This window comes from Arvicanthis niloticus, chromosome 6 (genome assembly GCF_011762505.2).
Source record: "Arvicanthis niloticus isolate mArvNil1 chromosome 6, mArvNil1.pat.X, whole genome shotgun sequence".
NCBI lineage: Eukaryota > Metazoa > Chordata > Mammalia > Rodentia > Muridae > Arvicanthis > Arvicanthis niloticus.
Window position 1 is genome coordinate 50,656,604 of NC_047663.1, and position 17,438 is coordinate 50,674,041.

Below are 17,438 nucleotides of genomic sequence, written 5' to 3' on the forward strand. Positions count from 1 at the left end.
CTACAATTTTGACAGGAGCTGCCATTTTGGACAGCTCCTGTGGGTCATTTTACTGCAGCATCCCACAGGCTGGGGCAGGAAGGAGGGGCCTGCCACTGCTTTGAAGAGGTTTTTGCAAAGTGAATCTTGGAAACTACATAACATCTACTACCCATGGTCAACCAACACTGTAAACCATTACACTCCTACAGGAAAGGAGAAAATGATGTCACCACATTCTGTTTGAGAACTAGAGCCACAAAAGAGGAGTGTTCTAAGAAGAGAGAAGGCTCATAAAGTGTCCCAAATGAAGTGATCTCCAAAGATTCCTTCAGAAAATGGTCTGATAAATACAAGGTTCCCAATGAATGATCTCATAAAAATGTCAATACTATAGTCTATAATTCTAGCACTCTGGGGGCTGAGGCAGAAGAAATTAAAATACAAGAGCATTTTAGACGACACAGACAGATTCTACCAAAAAAAAAGGCAATAACAATAAGGAAACCAGAAATAGTACAAGTAGCTGGTGAGGTTTACTTCCTCTCCTGCTTCAAGGAGCACAGCAATCGGATTGCCAAGACACCAATAGAATCCAACTCACAGCAAAGGAAAAAATTTGTTTGTTCATAGTATGAAGATGATGAGTAACAGGTGGTGAAGATGTAGGAGTGACACAACACACACACTCACTCCCATATGTACCCCTCATCACCTGCAGCACTTGGGAGAACTAGCTCTAGGTCATCATGGTGTGTGAGTTAGCTCAGCCCCTGACTGACACAGCACTTGGGAGAACCAGCCCTGCAGCTTTCCTGGGCAGCACAGTAGTGCTGGCCCTGCTCAAGGGGAAATGAACGAGCCAGATCAGTGAGCTGGCCCCACCACCCATCTGCAATGAGGTAATATGGGCCAGAAGCAGAAGAGATGTCCTTTGCCCTCTTGCCTCTCAGCACCTTAGGCAATCCAGAAATCTGATACCAAAGACATAAGAGTAGGCTCGTTAGCAGGAACCACATCCAGTTGACAAGTGACATTAATCTTCACAGTTCTGACCACTGTCAACTTCATACCCAAACACATCACCTTAAATCATAACTGTCTAATGTCTGTCTCTAAAGTTTCAGTTTCATCTCATCATGAAAAATACAATCTTGTTTCAAAGGTTCCATTAGACCTTAATAATTCCAAGAGTTTAAAAATCTACCTCTAAACAGAGATGCAAGGCAATGTCTTAACCATGAGTTCCTATGAAATAAAAAACAAGTTACATACTTCCAACATACAATGGCACAAAATAAACACTGACATTCTAACATGGAAGTGTCAGAGCATAGCAAGGAGTGCTCAGACCACAGCAAGACAAACTCCACAATCACAAAATCTGCTGCTTCATGTCCAGCCATGGAGCTCATGGTATCACATTCACTGGGCTCCAAAAGACTTAGATAGCTCTACTCTCCAGTTTCATAAATGAAGCACACATAGCCTCTCATTAGGCCATGTCTCTACTCCTTGTCTAAAACTTTATCTGGCAGAAACAAATTGATTCTAGTTTCTCCAACATCCTAGGATTTACATTTCCCCTTAGGCTTCACTTTCAAACATTCATAGAAAGACCTCGAGGACCTCCTCACAGGATCTTTGACTCAGACACACTACCTGGCCTCAGCTGTTATCTGAAGCTGTGCATCATGACTCAATGAACACCCTCAATAGAGCATCTTTCAAACATAAAAGACCTACAGAGATGATACTGTCAAGTTCTAGTGACAGCTTTGAGATGTGACCACACCAATAACTGTATGACATGCTGACCATAGGGAAACTCTTGAGTGTTTTTGAAACAGAGAAAAACATCAATTAAGGCTTTCTGCCTTTAAATGAATTTGGCTCTTCACAAGATGAAACCTATAGAGTGAGATTTTACTCTCAAGACACCTTTCCTATTGCTGCAGTACAATACAGTGCAGCTTTCCCTTCTGTGATGATGATCTCTTTAGCAATTACTGCTAATTCTGAAGAATCATTCAGAAAATTTTTCTCAAAAACTTCTCCTGCCAAATTAGTCCCCTATATTTAAATTTATCTTCACTCACATTCAGGGCATTAATACAATAAATCTATATTCTTGGCCAAACTGTAACATGAATAGATTCTTTCCATTTAAATTTCCAAATAAAAAACTTTCTACTCTCTGGGACAACTTGAGCAGGCCTCCACTGCCTCTCTTGTCTTTCTTGTCTTTCCCGCATTCACTATAATGCTACTATGAACTCTTCTCTCAGTAGAGTAGAGTGTTTCTAGCCCTAAGTATCACATTCTTCAATATGCTATCCACAAAACAGTTCCAAAGGCCTAAGAACCACTTGATCTGGCTTTTTTTATAGCAACAACCCAACTTCTGGTATCAACTCTCTGTCCAAGTTACTTTACTTGTGACTCATAAAAAAAATGCCTGACCAAAGAAACTCAGGAGAGAATATATTTATTTTGCCTCAGAGTTCAAAGGTAAAGTCAGTTCATCATGATATGGAAGTCTGAGAACATGGAGGTGTGTCACCCGATAAACTCACATCCACAGGTAGGGAGCAGAGAACAGTGAATGCTTGTGCTCATGTGACGTTCTCCATTTAACAATTTCCTGGATCCTATCTGGTCCATGGAATGCTGTTACCCACATGTGGTGGATCATCCCAAATCAATTACCCCCAGTCAAGATAGTCTCCTTCTATTATGCTGTCAGGCCTGGATACAAGGTGATAGTAGATTTCATTAAGTTCATTTAAGATTAACCATTCCATAGCTCCATATAGCTTTGTCTTTAGAAGACAAAGGTACCCTGGATCTCAGTCATAACAGTAAAACTTTGTCCTGCAACAAAGACTTTAGTGGACACTGCAAAATCCCAAAACAATGAGGTTGGTGATGAGAACACCTTGGTGAACCTGAGGGTTGTCAAATTTCTGGAAGTAGCCTCTTTTAGCGCCCACGGAGGAGACCATTATGAACCTCCACTCCACTGTGAACATTCATGCAGCAGCTATCCAGGTACGAAGTCAAAGCTGCCTTCCAATAACAGGCAGTCTGCATGACTCACCACTGAAAGCAAGTCACACTTACCCTCCCTGGCATCATGAATTTGTAGTGAGAAAACAGTTGATATTTCTGCAGTGTTGCCGCTGGAAGTTAATTAGCAAATCTTAAATTTTAGTCAGTTTTTCTCATAAATATCAAAAAATAAATACAAACTAAATAGAAATTATAATCAAGGCAGGTTATAGAAGAAAAATTGTATTGGGGCTTACAGTTTCAGAGAATGATACACAGACCTTCATGTGAAGGAGCATGGCAGCAAGCAGGCAGGCTCAGCACTAGAGCTTAGAGCAATAGTTGAGAGCTTACATTCTGATGGGAGAGAAACAAAACTGATAGTGTATGAGCTTTTGAAACCTCAAAGCCCACCAGTGACACAGCTCCTTCAACAAGGGAATACCTCCTAATCCTTCCCAAGCAGTTCCAACAAATAGAGCAGCCCATTCTCATTCAAACCACAAATTCACACTCATTCTCAATCAATAGTTTCCCAGACCAGCATGGATAGATGGAAATACTAAATCTACATCCCTTGAATCTCTTCTTTCACAGAGGAAACAGTGGACATCTCTTTGTTCCATGTTGCCCACTTTCAAGAACATGGGATGGTCCTAGAAACCCCAGCAAGAGTGGAAGAGCATTACGCAGCACTGGAAAGCCCAAGCTTCTCCCCAATGGGAATTCTACTGAGATTGATTCCTGCTGTTGGACAATTCATCCCCATCAACTCCATCACATTGATCTACTACCACCTCTATCTCGAGAATGTCACCTTTCACCTTTACCTGGTCCCCAATGACTGCACTATTCGGAAGGTAACACTGAGGACCACAAATGTGGGGCCATGGTGGGCAAACAAAAAATTTGAGTTATAGCTAGTGAGCCCCTTGGAGAAATTCTGAACTGAGAGTTGAGACATACAGTTTGGATACATTTCTATAGGGGGAACCTGGTGTGCCTATACAATTCTGCCTTCTTCTTGCCCTGCACATACCAGAGTCTCACTCAACTGTCTTTGATGTCAATTTACTAATCCCCAAATAGACTCTATAGAGTCTTTCCACCCACCAGTAGGATGAAAATGTTCTATGCACAACCTGTAGCTACTCCATTCTTCTGTGGCAGTTACCCTGTTCCCAAAATGAACATGAACGGGGCCAACAATCCAGATATCAGTGTGTCAGAACACACAATAGAAGGGAGATCATGAGATGTCATCACCCTATCCCACAAAATGTGCTGATCAACCATCTCACTATATTCAGATCAGATGTTGTTGCCCAGAAATCTAGATAAATCACTGTCTGTAATGTTCCCTAGGCCATTGATGATGAAGAAATGAAGTTTCAGTTTGTGCGCATAAACAAGCCACCCCCAGTAGATGCTCTTTATGTTGGTTCCCGATATATTGTGTCCTGCTCCAAAAAGGTGAAAATTATCCCAATGGTGAGCATCCAGGTGTCTCTGATGCCAGGTGTGGGAAACCTGTGGGGCTGATTACAAGGCTTTGTAGAAAACTGAGATTGGGGAGAAAGCATTGAGATTTGGGATGACCAAGAATACATCGAAGATAGGTGGAAATTAATCTACGGAACCCAACAAGAATACAGAGTAGACCTGGTGACTGGAGAGATTAGATTCAGACTGACACAGAGAAGGTTCCAGCTAAACATGGAGAGAAGCCCAGGCTGAGGATCTGTGAGCAGGGCCTTCAGGATGAGCTCTCACTCATCCATGGCTGTTATGGTTTGAATCTGAAATGTCTCCTACAGGTGTAGATGTCAAACAGTAAATGTTGGTCTCCAGACAGTGGTAGTAGTTTGGGAATTTGTGGAACCAAATCTGTGAGGCCTGGCTGTCAGAATCAAACCAGATGTGGCAAGTCTTAAAGCTTACAGCCTTACTCTGCTCCTACCTCAGACTGCTCATTCCTGAGCCTCTGGGATATAACAAACCATGCCACATGTTTTTCCACTAAATGGAGCCCCAGCTTCGATGCATTCTTCACCATGAAACTAAACAATATAAACCTTTCCTTAAGGTGCTTCCTGTCAGGTTTTGTCAGAATAATGAGAAAAGAACCAGGATGCTGGGTCACAGCTGGGTCCTTACTTGAGAGTAAAGATGTAGGTTAAAAAGTTGAGGGTCACCTCAATGCAAAAGATAGTGTCTACTGTGGCATGCAAGATCAAGAGATTATGAGGTAATGGAAAGTTCTAATTCACATGAGTAGAGCCTTCTCACACAGTCTCCCTCTCCCCACACCCTCTCCTCCCTCTCCCCTGTCTTTCCCTCCCTTCCCTCTCCCTTCTCCTCCCTCTTCCCTCTCCCTCTTCCCTCTCCCTCTCCCTCTGCCTCTCCCTCTCCCTCTCCCTCTCCCTCTCCCTCTCCCTCTCCCTCTCCCTCTCCCTCTCCCTCTCCCTCTCCCTGTCTCTCTCTCTCTCTCTCTCTCTCTCTCTCTCTCTCTCTCTCTCTCTCTCTCTCTCTCTGTGTGTGTGTGTGTGTGTGTGTGTGTGTGTGTGTGTCCAGGAACTGGAGCTGTGCTACCGAAGCCCCGGGGAATCTCAGCTCTTCTCTGAGATCTATATTGGACGCATGGATTCGGAGATTATGTTGGAAATCAGAGACAAGAGGCATATGAATCTCCTATGGGAGGCCTTGCTGCAACCAGGTAAAATTAGTTTAAGACCAGAGACCCTAAGAATTGAAGAAAGGCAGTGATTAAGGAGAGATGTGTTGTCATTGTTTATTTTTTATTGAATATATTATTTATATTTCAGATGTGATCCCCTTTTTCATTTCCCCCCTCACCCAGGAACCCCTTATCCCATCCCCCCTCCTCCTGCTTCGATGAGAATGTGTCCCACCCACGAATATTTCTTGGTGCCACAAAATAATCCCATCAGTCATGTGCTTTTCTGGATCAATAAAATGTGGTAGGACCACAGTTTAAACTATGACACTGTGTTAGTCAGCTCTTCACAGTTGTGACAAATATATGAGAAAAAAGGACTATTTTTTCATTCCTTTTTTATTCTTAAATCATTTTTTACAGTCCAGACTTTATCGCCTCCCAGTCTAACCTCCAACTTCCACATCCCACACCTCTTCCCCACACCCTAGTCTCCAAGAGGATGTCCCCTCTCCCCTACACCCCACCAGACCTCCCCACTCCCTGGGTCCTCAAGTCTCTTGAGGGTTACTCTCTGAGTGAGTCCAGACCTAGCAGTCCTCTGATGTATATGTGTTGGGGATATCATATCAGCTGGTGTATGCTGTCTGGTTAGTGGCTCAGTGTCTGAGAAATCCCATGGATCCAGGTTAGTTGAGGCTTCTGGTCTTCCTATAGGATCGCCCTCCTCCTCAGCTTCTTCCAGCTTTTCCCTAATTCAACCACAGGGGACACCAGCTTCTGTCCATTGGTTGAGTGTAAATATCTCCATCTGACTCTTTCAGCTACTTGTTGGGCCTTTCAGAGAGCAGTCATGATAGACCCTGTTTGTAAACACACCATGCATCAGTGATAGTGCCAGGACTTGAGGCCTTCCCCTGAGATGGATCCCAATTTGGGCCTATCACTGAACCTCCTTTTCCCCAGGCTTTTCTCCATTTTTGTCCCTCCAATACTTTCAGACAGGGACAATTCTGGGTCAGAGTTTTTGACTGTGGGATGGCAACCTCATCCCTCCACTTGATGACCTGTCTTTCTACTGGAGGTAGACTGTATAAGTTTCCTCTCTCCACTGTAGGGCATTTCATCTAAGGTCCCTCCCTTTGAGTCCTGAGAGTGTCTCACCACCCAGGTCTCTGGTACATTTTAGAGGGTGCCCCCAACTCCTACCTCCTACGTTTACCTCTTTTGATTCATTCTGCTGGCCCTCGGGACTTCAGTCCTGTTTCCTCCCCTCTTCCCCTCCCTATCCCCTTTTCATCCAGGTCCCTTGCCCCCCCACCCCATGATTGCTTTCTTCTCCCTCCCTAGTGGGATTGAGGCCTCCTCACTTGGGCCCTTCAACTAGTTAGCCTTCTTGAGTTCTGTGAATTGTATCCTGGGAATTCTGTACATTTTGGGCTAGTATCTACTTATTAGTGAGTACATACCATGCATATCCTTCTGGGTCTAAGTTACCTCACTCAGGATGATATTTTCTAGTTCCATCCATTTGCTACAAAACTCATGATGTTTTTATTCTTAATGTCTGAGTACTATTTTGTTTTGTAAATTAACCATATTTTCTGTATTCATTCTTCTGTTGTGGAACATCTGGGTTGTTTCCAGCTTCTGGCTATCATAACCAAGGCTGCTATGAAGATAGTGGAACACGTACCTCTGTGGCATGGTGGGGCATCTTTTGGGTATATGCCCAAGAGTGGTATAGCAGACCTATCAGAATTATACCAGACTTCTTAACAAGGACACTAAAAGCCAGGCGAGCCTGGACAGAGGTCATGCAGACTCTAAGAGAACACAGATGCCAGCCCAGGCTACTATACCCAGCAAAACTATCAACATAGATGGAGAACCCAAAATATTTCAGGACAAAACCAAATTCAAACAATATCTAGCTACCAACCCAGGCATACAAGGGATTTGAGAAGGAAAACTCCAACACAAGAAGGGTACCTGCACCAAAGAAAAAACAAGATATTGATCCTCTCATGACAAAGCCAGAAGGAGAGAATCACATGCACATAATGCCACCTACAAAAACAAATGTAAATGGAGCAATCATCTGTCTTTAATATCTCTCAACATTAATGGACTCAACTCACCTATAAAAAGACATAAGTTAACAGACTGGATATGCAAACAGGATCTGCCATCCTGCTGAATTCAAGAAACACACCTCAGTAACAAAAACAGACACTACCTCAGAGTAGAAGGCTGGAAAAAAGTCTTCTAAGCAAATGTTCCAAAGAAACAAGCTGGCATTGCTATGTTGATATCCAATGTTACTTTCAACAAAAAGTTATCAAGTGAGATGAGAAAGGAAACTTCATATTTATCAAAGGAAAATCCACCAAGAGAAAGTCTCAATTCTGAACATCTATGTTCCAAAAAAAATACTTCAAAAGAAGTAAAGTTTCCTTTGTCTCAAGATCTTAGAACCAAATTTCAGTCCACAGTCAGCTGCCTTGATCTCTTTGAGCCTGATATGAAACAAGGTATTTCATATCCTGTGGGAGCTTCCATGTGAGAGAGAAGGCTAGTCATGGGCTATCACCTATGAAGAGAAAATGAAAGGGAGAGAAAGGGAGAGAAAGTAAGAGTGAGTGGGGAGAAGAGTAGGAGGTGAGAAGAGGAGAAGAACAGGAAGTTTATGCACTACATTCTCTCCTGGACATGCCCAGTGACTGTCCTCTACCAACTGTATACTCTCATGTGATTCCCTTTCCATTCTCAGTACTCACTCCATGAAGAGCATTGGTGTGTAGCTTCATTCATAGACTCACAGCCCTCAGGACAGTCACCTTTGAATACTGTTGCAGGGCTAGTCTTTCAACACATGATCATTTTTCAGGGAACACATCATCTGCAAAGCAATACATACCCTAAGCCCCATTTTCTCAATCCTGTATTCTCTTTCTTCTCCCACTGCCCTGTAAGTGACAGGTTGAGGTGCACAAAGATCTGGCTCCAAATCACACAACAGCTTCACTTAAAGAGAAGAGATTTTTCCAGTGTTAGATACCTGATCTTAAGTTCGTTCATAATTTATATTAATAAATAATACTTTAATAATATATTAATAAATGTTATTGTAACTATTTTATATGTGCACACATTCTAGTCACTGCGCCTTAGAAAGAAAAAAAGAAAAAAGAAAAGGGAAAAATTGTCTCTTCTCTCCATCCTATTCCTGCCAGCTCTGCTTCTCTTCTCTAAATCTCTGCCACATTCAAAATGTTTTTCTTCATCTCACAGAGCTTAACTGGGACCATCTGTGTAACCAAGGGTTTTGAACTATCCTATAGAACACAGTGAGCTCACCAGCAGGTATACAGATGGGATGTTTACTTCCCTGTCTCCAATAATGTATTTGCCAGTAGTTTGGCTATAAGTGGCACTGGCCCTGTGAGCTGCTTTCCCATGTATAGCTGACTTCTTGGCAGGCCCAGTTGATGAGGGTACAGAGACAGGAGTTGCAGATGCTATGACTTCATGATGGCCATGATCATGCCATGCTTACAAACAGCACTTCACAAGCCTTCTCCATATAGTATATTGCTATAATCTTTCTAATTCTTCTTTGACAATGTTAGTTAAACCTTAAGAAGTATTATAAATGTCTTAATTACAGGGATAAGTACACACCCATCCTTTTATTCTCAGCATCCTGTACAGACATAAGTATCTGCAGTCACCTCTATTCATTGAAAATGAATGCTTTTCTTATGACTGCTGAAAGTAGCTTCTGCCTGTGGTAAAAGCACAGATATTCAGAAGGGCATTGATACTATGTCCATTTAGCTAAGCAGCAGTAGAAGCTTCTCTTAAAGTCCTAAGACATCCTCCAACCAGGGTTTCTTTGTTTTACCAACAGTATAGTATTTGTGATGGATTCTATCTTGTGGAGTGAACGTGAAGTGTAATCAGGAAGCTACTGGTTGCTCCCATCATAGTTATGCCAATATTGCAGTAGTGGGACCCTCTGGCCTGGCAGGTTAGTTATAGCATCATAGATAACACAGCTGTGTGGGATGCCATTTCTTCTTCAGCAGCCTGCATAGCACTAGAAACCCTAGCAATAGGAAGGAAGCTTCCAACTCAATTTCAGCTTGAATTCTCAGTTTCACATTTCCAAGATGTTTGGATTCCCTATACTACCTTATCCAAGATAAGGTCTTATCTACTGGGTCTGATGATGAACAAACAAGAATTACATGAACCTATATTGTCATGAGGAACTCTGGAGCCTCCATTCTCAACAACTCCTATGGTGGTATTTCATGCCAAGACCTAGTTTTGTTTTGAAACCCAATACTTCTACACACTCCCATTCCTTGATACTGAATATTCTCAAGAGATGAGATGGAAGCATAGGTAATTTTAACCTGAATTTTTCTAATAGTAAAAAGCTTCCTAGCCATGTGAATTTTCTCCTTTGAGAATTCTCTGGTTACTCCTCTGGCCCATCTTATAACTGGGTTATTTCCTTGGAATTTAGGATTTTGATTTCTGTGTACATTCTGATTACTATTAATCTACTACTAGATATTAACTTGAAAACTGTTTGTCTCCTTCTAGCATGACTCTTTCCTGACTTAAGTTATCTTTACTATACAGACTTTCTTGGTGTTGTGAAATTCAATTTATCTACTACTGGTTTTGTTTCCTTGCTACCAGAGTCTCACACAGACAATCCTAACTTATGCTGCCATGTTTGAATGCACTCCTTATGTTTTCCTCTACCAGTTTTGGAACTGAATCTTATATTTAGGTCTTTGATCATTTCGTGTTGAAGTGTTGATGGTGAGACATAGGCATCTAGTTTAATTATTCCACATGTTGCCATCTAGGTTGTCCAGTACAATTTTTTGAACAGGCTGTCTTTTCCCAGAGTTTACTTTTGGCTTCTTCATCAAAGGCCTGGTAGCTATGGTTGTAAGGATTTTGCCTGCCACTCTATTCTAATCCATTGACCTGGGTGTCCATTTCTACTCATGCTGGGCTCTTTTAATTACTATGGCTTTAGCATTAATTTGAACCCACATGAACTGATGCTTCCCATTATACTGCTGTTGTCCAAGATTACCTTACCTATCTATAGCTCTTGTGGTTCAATGTGTGTTTCAGAATTTTTTCCTACTATTTGTTAAGAATGTCCCTGGGATCTTAATTGGGACTGCATTGACTCTGTAGAGTGTTTTTAGTCAGTGGCTATTTTTACAATGTTGTTTCTTCTAAACAATGGGCATGGTGGCAGTGTCTTTCCATCTTCTGAAACCTTCATCTATTTATTTCTTTAATGTATGTCTTAAAAGTCGTTGTTGCAGAATTCTTGCATTTCTATGGTTAGGTTTTGGTCCATCATTTTAACTCATCCATCTTTTCAAGATTACATAGAAACTCAAATATAGTACAATTTCTTGAGTTCAGTAATAGTACATTTCTAGCCCAACACCCACAATGCCAAAACCAAGCTCCACTAATCAAATGTAACAGGGCTTCTGATGCAACCAGGGCTTCTGATACAACAAACTGGGTTCTTGGGCTGACTTCCCTAATGTGTTAGAGGACAGAGAATATAGGGTCTTCTCAAATGCTTGAGGTTTATTTATAAGCTGCAGCTTAGCAATCTCCTTCACTTGTGACTGACATTCACTCACTATTCCCATAAGTTCAGTCTTGCTTCACCTTAATTCTGCCAGCAAATCCAGAACATAAGTTTATTGTATGTGAGTGTACAAAATCAAACAACACCAAAAATAGATTTCTTTCTTAGCAAAAATTAGATGATAAGTGATTTAAGCCATCTAGCAGGGGACTTGTTGTCTGCAAGGAATTCAGTTGAGGATAAAATTGAGGCTGTGATTATGTGGGAGAAGTATCTATTTCTCATTCATTGTTCTATTCTTTCTATGATGATAGGCTAGGGCTAAATGCCCTGAATAACTGAGAAGCTGTTCATCTTCCACATTATATCAGAAATGTCTATAGTTAGTTCTCAAAACCAGGCATGTGTATGAGTTTCACAGAATGCACCGCATGTTGGTATGAGCATCATTACATACGTTTCATCTCTCCTTTCTTCCAGAAGACCTCAGACCTGCACTGCCCAGGATTTCTTCAGCTCCCAGAGGTTAGTAAAAAAAAATTGTAACACACTAGAGAAGCCGATTGTATTTTGCTGGTACATCTTCTGAGCCTTTAGAGAAGGGCAAAGAGAAAGGAGGAAGCCTCAGCTTGCAAACCTCACCAGAATGTAGGAGAGGCTCATATCCAGGGCAGAATTCCCTCATGCCCCTTGCTGCTTCCCATGGTGACAATAACTCTACTCAACCCCAAAATTAATGCCCAACCATAAACCCCTCCCCATAGTCAGGTAAAATTTCAAAAAATTAACTGGGCCCAAAAAAACCATAAAGATATTTGCCAATGACTTTCCAGAGGAAAAGGGGAGCCAGGGATGCAGAAGCAAAGAATGATTACATTAAAAAAAAAAAAAAAAAAGCAAGGAGTGGGCAGCCAGTGGGAGACCCCAAAGGAGCATTTCTTTGCTCAGTGCCTTTCTCATCTTCACACCTAGATGCTCTTTCTTTGATACACTTTATGGATGAGCATCGGGAGCAGCTGGTGGTCCGAGTGACATCAGTGGACCCTCTCTTGGACAAGCTTTATGGTGTGGTACTAAGTGAAGAGGAGTATGAGGCAGTGAGGGCTGAGACCACAAACCAAGACAAGATGAGGAAGCTCTTCAGCCTCAGCTACTCCTGGAACCAATTCTGCAAAGACAGATTCTACCTAGCTCTGAAGGAAACCCATCCTCACCTGGTCATGGAACTCCTTGAAAAATCAAGGGGGGAAGTGGTGTCTGTGAGATTCTGACATCTTAGTGGCTGAGGGGTGATTATTCTCCTTAGAATCCTGGCTCTGCCTAACCTTCCTTTGGCCCTTAGTTTCTCCATTTATATAGTCAGTTTCCATCTGAGTTTCCTTTCTGAGAGTACCGTTTCCAGAACACCTCTTGGGGATCTGGATGTTCCCCTTTGCCCTTCCTTGGCCAGATGTCATATGTGGTGAGCATCTCATAAACACACAGTGGAGCCAGAAAATCTATACCTTCCCTGCCCCTGCCTCCTGTGCCCTAACCCCTGCTCTTATGGTTAGAGTAGAGACAACCTGGCCCACTATAAATGCAAGCAGGACAGGGGATACTGGAATGAAAACAAAGAGATGATAGCTTTCCCTCGGAAGTGAATGTCTTATGACTAGGAAAGGGCTTTTTTAATTCATGTTATGTGGTTAGAAACACGGATGTAGGGAAGTCACATGATGCAACGTGGAACTCACTGACAGAAACACCTCAGATGCATTGCACACTGTGAATTAATCTTGGACAGTTGCATATGCATTCGCTTTTTGTTCTTGTGATGAATTTGCAAGCCTCACATTTGATTACATCATCCCATATGGAGGTGTCAGTCACAGCTTAAGAAACTGATGTACGATGGTAGACCAGATGACTGAACAAAAGGCTCAGTGGTTAGAAGCTGTTCTTGGAGATAGTCAGAATCCTATTCCCAACACCCACTTCAAGCAGCTCACAAATATGGATAACACCAAGCCCACAGATCCAATATCCTATTTTGTACTTCATAGTCACCCATACATAGATGCACAATCACACACAAGATATTTTTTATTTTTTATAAAAGAATGAATAACAAAATTGGATTCCTCTCCATTGCTAATGCATCTACAAGAAAAATTATCTCACCAAAACTCACAGTGGCACTGGAGGCTTATGAGCCTGTATACTTGTTCCCAGGACAGCCCTGCCAGTCTCTTTCCCCAGGCTACCCAGCTACCGCTCTGGATCAAGCTTCTATGTCCCTGCTTGCCAGACCCAGGGACAGAGCAGTTGGCCAGCTTCTTAGTGTTGGCCATCTTTTCCTCTTGACTCTTCAGGTGTGCCAGGTAAGCTGTGTGAAATGAAGGCTTTCCTCTCTGTCTTAAAATATGGTATTTTCCTTATTTTAACTCCTGCCTTATGCTGGGTCACAGGCTGCCAGCTTTAGCCCAGACTTTACCCAGAATTCTCTGTACTTTTTATAGGACAAGTAATTTCAAGTTTTTGGACTCCCTTTCTGTTATATTGATTTATCAGGAGCTAAGAAATAACTTAAAACTGAACAAATAATGTAATTATAGATCAAATCAGGGCTCTTAAATGTGTATGACAAATATGATACACTAGGATGTCAATCATGGTTCTTAAATGTGTACAGCAGCTACAACACACTGAGTTTATTTGTAAATAACTAAAACTGCTAAACTATCAATACTTAATATAAATTTTATAGTCTGAGCTTCTTAAAATCTATAAAAAGGAAATATATTTAAGACTACTAAATTTTATTTTATTCCATAGTTGGTGTATAAAAATGAGTTTATATCACCTTTTTTCTGTATCCCTCTGATCGCTGTCCACCCTCCTTCTAGTCCTACACACACACACACACACACACACACACAACACACACACAGTTCCTCCCCCCATCTCTCCCTCTTCTTCTCTGAGAGACTACAGGCCTCTCCCCAAGTTATCCCCGCCCCATCCTGGCACTGCAAGTCTCTGCGTTCATAGAGTCATCCTCTCCCACTGAGGCCAAACAAGGCAGCCTAGTAGGGGAGTGTGATCCAAAGACAGGCAGCAGATTTAGAGACAACCCCCATTTCAATAATTGGAGGACTGGCATGAAGACTGTACATATCTGCTACATATGTGCAGGGTGGGGAGTTGGTTGAGACTGTGTATGACCTTTTGTTGGTGGTTCAGACTCTGAGATTCCACAGTGGTTCAGGTTGACTCTGTTGGTCTTTCTGTGGAGATCCTGTCCTCTCCTTCACCCAACTCTTCCATAAGACTCCTCAAGCTCCATCCAATGGTTGGCTTGGATATCTATGTCTGTCGCTGCTGAGTAGAACCTCTCTTAGGACAGTTATGCTAGACTCTTATTTGCAGAAATATGGTTTACTTTAACCAGTGATCAGTGACTTTCTCAAGATGTGACAACTATGATTGGACTGAACTATGTATACAACTGGTAAATAAGACCAGACCTCTGAATCCTCGTCACCTTCATCTTGGAGCAAGCCTGAATTAGGTTGTCCAACATGCCAGACTGCAGTGAAACAATTGAACCTCCCCAAGATTAACAGTGTTTGAGAAAAATACTAGAGGTGTTATATAAACTCAAGACATTTAATAAAATGATCATGTGTTTTTTCTTTGAGTTTGTTTATGTAGTGGATTATATTGATGAATTTCTGTATACTGAACCATCTCTGCATCCCTTGGATGAAGCCTACTTGATTGTAGTGAATGATCATTTTGATGTGTTCTTGGATTTGATTTGTGAGAATGTTATTGAGTATTTTTGCATCAATATTCATTAAGGGAAATTGGTCTGAAGTTCTCTTCCTTTGTTGGGTCTTTGTGTTTTAGGTATGAGCATAACTGTGGCTTCATACAATGAATGGGTAGTGTTCCTTCTCTACACTACATAAATGCTGCCAAGAGTATAGGGAAAGATGATTTTTTTATTGGTTGTTTCCAGGAGTTGTGTTGGTCTGAAAGATTAAAATATATTGCGTGAGAAAAAAATTTGATAAAGTAACATTAAGAATAGAAAAAAAGTTGGGCAGTGGTGGCACACACCTTTAATCCCAGCACTTGGGAGGCAGAGGCAGGCGAATTTCTGAGTTTAAGGCCAGCCTGGTCTATAGAGTGAGTTCCAAGATAGCCAGGGCTACACAGAGAACCCCTATCTCAAAAAACAAAACAAAAAAAAAAAAAAAAACAAAAAAAAAAAAAAGAATAGGAAAAAAAACAAAAGAACAAAACTCTCATGTCTCTTATAAAATGGCTCAGCCCGTCATTCGCTGGTGTATAACAATTTTGAGTGAGATGGAAACTTCATCTTGGAGGGAAACTTCTTGCAACACAAGATGTGTCTTCATTTGCTTTCTGTTGCTGAGATAAACACCAGGACTGCACACGGGCTGCTTGGGGAGGAACACATTCACTTCACTGTACAGCTTACTGTCTTTCCTGAGGAGACAGGGCAGGAACCAAAGGCCTTACTTACACTGCAGGAGAGGCCATGGAGGAGTGTTTCTCACTGGCTTTCTCTCCAGGGCTTGCTCAGCCTGCTTTCTCACAGGACACCTGCTCAGGAATGGCACCCACACTGGACATTGCCATTCTGTACCAATCTTGTTGTCCCAGGAAAAGATTCACACAACACCTGCCCCTAGAGGTGTTGCAGGTATAGCTGCTGTATCAGGTGTGCTTCCACAGGTGATAGAGAGGAGAGAGCCTATGTCTAGGCTCAGTGTTCTGACCTATAGACATATGAATGATTAGTGACCTAACACTGCCAGAACAAAGCAAGCCCAAGACAACCAGTAGTCCTGTGGACACCCAGGATTGGGAGCTAGGTCAGATGGGGAGCTAGCCCAGGCAGGGTTAAGAGTAAGACCTAGACAACCACCACTCTGACACCATGGGGCATGATAGGGAGCTAGCCTCAGATGACCACCACTCTGCACTGTGCAGGTCTGCGAAGAGCATAGGGAGCAGACCATGCCCAAGATGATCCCTGTCCAGAACCATAAAGCATAGGCAGGGCATCACACTCCTGGGGCCACCCCAGACACTCAAATCCCTCAGGCCACTAAGAGGAGCAAGTAAGTGGTGGAGAAATGTAAGAGAAAGAGAAACAGTGGGATGTGGGCACAATGAAGAGAGACAAAACTGGAGACTGGAGGGTAATGAGGAACAGCCTGATGTGAATACCAGTGATGCCACCTGGGATCATGGTGGGTTCCTGTCCTATGGTGATAGTGGATTCACATTAGGACCTATGGTACTTCAGCAGCAGGGATGAAGTACCACCAAAGGCCAGGCAGAAATCCCTGGTCTGGGCTGCTGTCCAGGTACACGTCTGGGTGCTCGGCAGAACTGACCCTACCCTTCTCCTGGGCATCATGGGAGAATAAGCCCCTGGGGGCATCAGAGCAGGAGAGCTAAATCAGCCCTAGCCAGCTGGAGAACTCAGGAGAACAGGCCCCAAACATTATGGGTGTTGTGGGTGTACAGGACCCAAGGGTATGAGTATGGAAATGTTGGCCCTGCCACTGTCTCCTCTAGAGTGGCATGGATGAGGGAGAGATAATTCCCTCCCCATCAAATACTTCCCTCATCATCTGAAGCAGATATGAAACCTGTCCTTTGGTTCATGAGATGTGGAGAATTGGCCCTGCTCCAGCACTTGGGAGAAGGGCCAGCACCTGGTCTTAGAGCATGAAACAGCTGCCAGTCAAAGGTGAGCTGTTTGGAGCAAAGGTAAGGCTGACCCTGAACATGTGAGGTGGCCCTAAACTTATCTGCCATACATCAGGTTGGGAAAGGAGAGATTCCTTTCCCTATCCTTACCCCTATAACCAGCAAGACAGCTGGCCCTGGGGTCACACATGTGATTCTACTTGAACATGAAAATGCACACACACCACACACCTACAGAAAAAGAATATGGTGTTGGTGAGAATCAAAACCTAAATATGATATTTAGGAGACTTCAGAAGTCAAAAAAAATAAACAGGGTTTGTGGCCTAAGATGTGTTTACTGAAATG

General features: G+C 42.5%; 1 protein-coding gene and 1 non-coding gene across 4 annotated transcripts in view; both read left to right on the forward strand.

Moving 5' to 3' along the window:
* LOC117710286 (NACHT, LRR and PYD domains-containing protein 1a-like) overlaps positions 1–15,165 on the forward strand; it is a 55,031-nt gene extending 39,866 nt beyond the window's left edge. The window contains exons 10-14 of one of the 3 annotated variants that reach the window (XM_076936408.1): positions 3,628–3,890; positions 4,396–4,521; positions 5,605–5,746; positions 11,835–11,879; positions 12,327–15,165. In XM_076936408.1, the coding sequence (XP_076792523.1) occupies positions 3,628–3,890; positions 4,396–4,521; positions 5,605–5,746; positions 11,835–11,879; positions 12,327–12,625 (875 nt within the window). In that variant the 3' untranslated portion in view covers positions 12,626–15,165. The remainder of the gene's footprint in view (positions 1–3,627; positions 3,891–4,395; positions 4,522–5,604; positions 5,747–11,834; positions 11,880–12,326) is intronic. The other 2 variants (XM_076936409.1, XM_076936410.1) reach the window with 2 other exon arrangements.
* Positions 15,166–16,049: 884 nt separating this feature from the next.
* Positions 16,050–16,181, forward strand: LOC117712196 (small nucleolar RNA SNORA17). Its single transcript, XR_004607261.1, has one exon. It is a non-coding gene; the product is annotated as a small nucleolar RNA SNORA17 (small nucleolar RNA).
* Positions 16,182–17,438: the final 1,257 nt, after the last annotated feature.